At 40.2% G+C, this 6,914-nt stretch overlaps 1 protein-coding gene across 1 annotated transcript; it reads right to left on the reverse strand.

Annotated features, from left to right (window-relative positions):
• Positions 1-2,362: 2,362 nt before the first annotated feature.
• Positions 2,363-5,268, reverse strand: dazl (deleted in azoospermia-like). The gene is made up of 9 exons (XM_070922136.1): positions 5,263-5,268; positions 5,054-5,176; positions 4,463-4,554; positions 4,077-4,128; positions 3,908-3,974; positions 3,664-3,803; positions 3,067-3,147; positions 2,778-2,828; positions 2,363-2,407 (listed from the first exon to the last, which is right to left on the reverse strand). Exons 1-9 carry the CDS (start codon positions 5,266-5,268, stop codon positions 2,363-2,365), a joined length of 657 nt encoding a protein of 218 aa, XP_070778237.1.
• Between the last annotated feature and the right edge of the window lie 1,646 nt (positions 5,269-6,914).

A 6,914-nucleotide genomic window follows, 5' to 3' on the forward strand; every position in this document is an offset into this window, starting at 1 on the left:
TGTAGATGTGGGTCTCCCATCGATGTTATCGAGGTTAGGGGTGTTTGTGTTTTTCAAGGGTCTCCTTTGGAAAATTTATATTTCATAGGAAGCTATTCCAGACTAATTCATAATTCAGAAACGTCTGACTGGGGTGGTAGGTGGGTGGAGCTGGTGGGTGGCCATGGGCTGGACAGGGCACCCCGGGGAGCCTAGTCACACCACCAGACTGTGACAAAAACAAAACGCTCTGTGACCAAGAGATGATGGCTTGTTGCCAGGGAAGACAGGGAATCCAACCCTGACTGAAAAGCAGCAGCCACTGACAGGCTTATTGAGGCTGGGAGCAGCAGAGGTGGCATGCTGCACTCTGAAAGCGCCACGCTCCGACATCAACTGCTAACTGAAAGTGGGAAATAAACAATAAATATTCCTAAAAACTATTTAAAGAGAACGACAGACCTAAATGATAACATACTTCAACTTTTATTTTTCAAACAAAAACATCCAAACCCTGCAAAACATGAACGCTTAACAATGAACCAAACCCAACAGTGCAGTACTCAGGCTCTCTGGACAAAACAAGTCTATCAATACAATCAGATGTCTGCACACGGGAGACTCTGAGGTCAATACCCAAAATAAAACTATGCAGAACTGGGTCAAGGGAAAGAAAAATCTGTGATGTACACCAAATACCAAATGTGGATCTCCAACCACACAAAGCTGCTCCTTAAGTGTTTAAAGTCAACAGAAGACATATTAAGTGCATTTACTGAAAGGAATGTATAAAAGAATCATTGCTCACTTATTCAATATCAGTAAAATGCTTCGTGCAAGATCACCTGCCATTAGATTAAAACCCAAAATGATGATAGAAACCAGTATGAAGTGAACCATGTACACTAAATATTTTCCCAAAGAAAGAGAGCACCTTACTTTCAATCATGTCCTTCATTTTCAAAGTGGATTAAAACTGCTTTCCACTTTTTTTCCCCAAAACATAAATTGATTGATGAGTAATGAGGGGGAAAAAATAATTGATGCCGTGATTGTGTTTGAGTGTGAACTCCTGGAATGGTTTGAGAAACAGGATGGGACAGTTTAGAAACCCAACACACAGATGATCAGTGTGCCTCACTCTGTGGGACTCAACTTGAAAAGTCTGGCGTTTGACCAAGACATGATGAGGCGCAACAATGTGACAAAACTGCTATTCATTTACTGCCTCAATCGACACCCAATCAAATAAAACAGAGCACAAAATAAATGTGAGTGCTTGAAATTAATGGAGTGACCAAGCGCCCTTGTGTTGTAGTAGACAAGTTAATGAAATGACTTAACCAGAGGAGCATTAGACCTGAATTGGACTTAAAGAAGCATGGTGAGACACCCAGATTGCTTTCAAGACATTGTTACAATATATATAAACATACCTTTTATGTACAGAGAGCCCTTGCAGAGGCTAAAAAAGCCCCACACAAACATTTAAAATAATTCCAAAAATAAATAATGAAACATAAAATATAAATAGCCACAAAGGCTGACCTTAAAAGTCTTTTTCCATTTTTTTGGGATAATTAACAAAGGAAAACAAAAAAGAATGAGGAATGTGAGCCCATATATCAGCTGGTATGGTGAGAGTGCTCTGCTCCTCCTGTGCGACTGTTACTGTGATCCATGTGGGTTAAAAGCGTGTTGACCACACGACAGTGGTCCCTACCAGTCGTGGTCAAAGTGACTGTGATCAAACTAGTACAGTTAAAGTGGAGAGCTTCAGCAGTCTGGTGTTACAATGGGTCTCAAAAGTTGAGGGAAGGGAGGAGAGAGGAGGGCTTTCTGTAAACAGTGTGAGGAGTTGGGTTTCTTCCAGCCGTCCAGAACATCAAGATGTCATCCTGTCTGCGTTTTGACTCACTGTAGCCACTGTAGCCTGTATCTGAGGGAGCAGGAGAAAAAAAACCACATCATAAGCAAAGAATGGTTCTCTCCTTCAATTACACACCCAATCAGGATTAGTCATTTTAAAAGCTGTGTTGGTCAGATGTAGAAAAGAATGAGAAGGGTCACTGAGGACAGAAAATGAATGGACTAATGCTGGGCATGACTGCAGAACATCATAGATGGAGGAGGAGCAAAGTGATTGTGAAACAGCTAAACTGGGATAGGCAACCACATGCAATGGAGGGCTAACAGTGTGCAGGTTTTTCGTTCAACCACACACTACACCATAAAGCATTCATAAGGATTTAGCTCATTAAAGGTGTGCGAGCCTTTAGACTCTTGGCTCTCCATGGCACAAGGTTACCTACTGTGCCCCTGATATGACAGCTCTTTGTTTTGTGTAGTGTTTTACCTGGCCGGGGGGCTCTGTAGCTGTAGACTACAGTACAGTCAGCATAGTCTGGACTCCACAGTCCACAAAGTTCTGGAAATGGAGTATAACATTACAAAACACTTACACATTACAGAACGATCTCACAGAGATGCTTCAAAGACAAACAACTGCCATAAAAACAGGCTCCCAAAAAAGCACTGCAAGTGCTATAAATTGCCAAGTACACAAAATCAACTTCGTACAATTGAAGATTATAAGAATTCATTTGATGTACAGTTGATTCTTCAGGATGTCAACACTGGCCAGACAACACCATCTAGTGGCCGGCATGAACATTGCAGTTTGTGGACTGTTTTCATCCCACTGGCCTGAGGAGGTTTCAAATGTTAAAGTGATTTGCGGTGCTTTGAAACTTAATCATACTGACATCTACTCCTATTACCACTAAATGCAGAGTCACCTGATTGACAGGTCGTGTCCTCTGGTCCGTCGTCCAGTGAGGTGGAGTGTACTGCGTGTGGGGGGAGACGGGTCAGCGGTCAAACAGAGGGCAACAGACAAACCCAGACTCGCCTCTACAGGGGATGGGGGGGTGTGGAGTGTTGGGTAGGCAGGGACAGGTGGATCTAAGCCAGGCTGAACCCTTCAGCTCATATGCAGGAGCATATGTGCAGTGCCTAGGAGACCCTACACAGGATGCTGTTGACTAATTGGTGTGAGGGTGGGGGTGGGGGTGTGTGTGTGTGTACCTGGTAGGCGTATGCGTTCTGTGCGTAGTTCATTGGCATCTGTGGGATCATGACCCCTCCAAAGTTGGAGTAGGAGTACGGCTGCAAAGAGCCAGAAGAAACACATTAAACCACAGTACGGAGAGTTATGTTTATATAGCAAACAGGACTAAGCATATGTTAAAATACATATTGAAAATCTTGAAACAGACTGAAAGGCTACAACAATAACTAACTCGGTTTCTCATGCTAGTGTCCCTCAAGGAATACACTTTAACTGCTGATGTTTTTGACAGTTGGTATTATCTGAAAAATGAACCAATTATTAGCAATGTCATTAATCATGTCACAGCAAACGTTTGTATCTTTTCTGGTAAATTGAAATGTAAATTGATACATTGTTCTCCACCTTGCACCTCTACTCTTGGCTGTGATAATGAGCCAACTTCCCCTCAGAGAAAACAAGGTTAATTTTATGTCACAGAGTGAATAGAGAGGTGTGTGTGTGTGTGTGTGTGTGCGTGACAGCATTAGTAATGCCACAGTGTGTTTGCTTGGCTTGACAACTGCCTGCCTACTGAAATGAGATTCCTGATAGCTTGTGTGCGAGTGTGTTACCTGATTGTAGGGGCTGCCTCCATTGAGGATGGGCGAAGGTTGTGGCATACCCCCTCCCATGGGTGAGCAGCAGGCACAGTAGAAGTACTGAGTGGGGTTCATCCAAGGAGCTGGGCCAACCAGACGGGATTGCATGGACCCTGGATAAAGACAAAAAAAACCCCAATATGAAACATATGTTTAGTGGCAAGATATTATATTTGCACTGCCAACCAAACATCCAATGAAGTATCAGAATACATACGAGAGCTCCTTTCTTTCATAATGGCAGGGCCCAGCTTGAGTTTCCGGCCCTTAAAACTGATCTGTTGCTATGGCAAAAAAAATATATATTAATAACAGTTGATGCACTACTCTCAGTTAGAAATGAAAAATAATAAAAACAGCAGTTCCACAGACAGACATCCACTAACCTCAATGATCGACTGAATGTTGACATCTTCATTGAAGTACACAAACCCATATCTAGAAACACACAAAATACAACAATACATTGACTCAAAACCAATGCAAAATATGGAAAAAAGAAATCAAAGCTCAAATCAAGTTATGAAATAAGCTAATAGTTATTATAGTTTATTTTTTATTGTCTCTTCTAATCCCTTAATCGAAAATTAGAAACATACATTAATAGAACATAAGCATACATTGAAAATTTGCTAACCTGTGAAAAGATTTGTTTTTAACATTTCACACTGTAGCAAAAAGAGTCAACTCAAAAAGAAAAAGGGAAAAAAAGGCACCCAGTATTGTAAAATTCAGCACCTACACCTGAGAGTCTCCAAACAGCAAAACTCACCCTTTGCAGATCCCTCCACGGTACGTGATAATTTTTACTTCTTTAACAGCACCATATCTGGCGAAGAAGTCCCGCATTTCATTTTCATCCACCTGAAGGTTGAAATAAATTTCAAAAACTGGATTTTAGTTGCTATACTTACTTGCTACACCATCTTTACTCCGTTAAGTACTGTAGAAGAAAAACAAAGCAGTGTACTTGTGCTGTTCAAGTACATTAAACAGTCGCCCATGAGACGCAATTCATGTATATAATATAACCTGTTGAAATCATTAGTGCAGATAATTTTATTGCAAAGGCTCCCCTCACTCAATGAGCTGTGGGCACTACTGCTAGCTAACAATGTATATAAAACAGCTGTTTTACCAATAAATCTTTCTAATATTTTTTCAGTGCACACATTTCTCAGCCATAGCTGACTAATTTTGGTCTGTGCATTTCCAATTATGATTCCTATCACTTACTTTCACACATGAATGAACCTTGAATATATCTGAAATGATCAACTTACATGACATTTTGCCTTTTTACTTGGTCCTTGATCATAACATAATCATGCGATGTGTGGTATGAATGTGAATCTGATCTTACCTTCATGTCAATCCCACCAACAAAGAGGGCGTTGGGAGTCAGTTTGCCCTCAGGTAGTATGTAGCCATTTGACAACTTCAGGGAAGGTGAAGTCTGGTTGCTGCTCCTGGGCTTGTGGATATCCTTACATTAAAATAACGTTTAGATATTTGAGTTGCATCATAGGAAAACACCGACTTAAATTCATAGTGCTATACACTTCAATCAACACTCATGCACTCGAGCACAATTTTCTGCAAGCTCTTGAAATAATATTACAGCTAAACGCAAATTAGCTAGCTTGTGCATCTTATTTATAGCAGTAACATCCGCCACAAATGCCAAAATCATGTTATAAATATCAATGTTGTTTGGCTCCAGATTTATCAACACCTGAAAATAGTGGGGTGTTTTTCTTTTTGTTTTCTTTTTGTTTTTTAAGTTAAGGCGTAGTTTTCGTTAACATTAGTTGTTACTAGTTAATGTTAAACACAGCATAACTGTGTTAGCTACCAGCAGCTAGTGCGCCTTTTTTAGTCCTCGATGCGAAGGTCGCCAATTATCTAGCAAGCTAACACCATAGGCTAACATAATGTTAGCACAGTAGTTAGCTAGCATATTGATTAATAAGTCAACAAATACCTTCAATTACACACAGCGAAGGTATGGCTAGAACTGTAATACTACATTGCTGTGCACATAAGATTGACACTGAAACTTACCATATCTAAAATAATTAAAACGAATAAATTAGCCAGACACACTCAAAAGTAAGCCGCGGCGCTTCTTCTTCCCGACAACAACCTCCTCACATCAACCAAAACCACGCCCAGTCCACATGACTAATCTAACATCCTATCAAGTGTTAATCCGTAAACACGTAAATTCAATACATTTCACTTTTAGCAGTTAATTCTGACATTATCTTTTTCATAATTATATACAAATGTATCACAAAAGTTGTAATAAAAAACCCTGCAAGAAAATGGATTGCCCTGCACAATGCCTGCATAATTCCTGCAGGAAAACTGAAACAAGTGAAACGTTTTCCTTTCAGGAACTAATGACATTAGAAGCACCTTACAATATTTCACTCTTGTTGCTCTTCTTGCTTTTGCTTCCTCCTCTCATGCTGTCTATGGACATAAAATAATTATGAAACAACATTAAACTTGGTCTGTAAACAATAAAAACACAAATTCTCCTACTGATAACTTTGTTATTGTTTTAAGCCCAAATATTTTTTTCAATGAACGTAACAAAGAACGTTAAAGAAGTTGTGTAATTCAATATTGGGGTTTTTTTTAAGTTTAGGTGACAAGCGAGTCAGAAATGCAAGTATACTGATACCTCATTTTTTCCCATGAAAATATATGGGTTAGTCTTGAACCCAATCTGAAGGCACATTCAGAGGGAGGGGCTACCAGCAGAGGGCAGAAGGCAACTTCTGGATGGTAATGCTTCCAGGTAAACTCTTAGGACAACCCACCAAGGCAGAACCTGAACTCCTTTAAGCGATTGTAATGAAATCATTTTAATTACAAATGTGGCTGTATCACAGCAGTGGTAGTATTTTTGGTTGTGACCATATTACAAACAGAAATGTATACCTGGTCCGACCTGTATCGGGAAACAAGCTCACGGGGCACCGCCCATCACATTGCTCAATTTTGCTGATAGTAACAAGGTGGTTGGTGTTACCATGGAGACCTTCCCGGATGAGATCAACAGTGTTTCAGTTTACAGCAACGTGATGGCTTTTCCTTAGTCAAAGCATTGACAGGGCAAAACTAAACTAGCTTAAAGTAGTTCCGTCACTTGTACAATAGAAAAGTAGCAGATTAGTATTTCCAAACTCTGCGGGCACTTTTACATGAAACAT

Source organism: Enoplosus armatus, chromosome 16 (genome assembly GCF_043641665.1).
Source record: "Enoplosus armatus isolate fEnoArm2 chromosome 16, fEnoArm2.hap1, whole genome shotgun sequence".
Lineage (NCBI taxonomy): Eukaryota > Metazoa > Chordata > Actinopteri > Centrarchiformes > Enoplosidae > Enoplosus > Enoplosus armatus.

Bases quoted from the DNA above. Each gene is read 5' to 3' on its own strand.
- dazl (XM_070922136.1), bottom strand. The intron at 3,804-3,907 runs GTATGTATTCTG...GTCTTTATCCAG, and splicing joins TATGAAAGAAAGGAGCTCTC to GGTCCATGCAATCCCGTCTG. The intron at 2,829-3,066 runs GTACACACACAC...CCCCACACGCAG, and splicing joins AGAACGCATACGCCTACCAG to TACACTCCACCTCACTGGAC.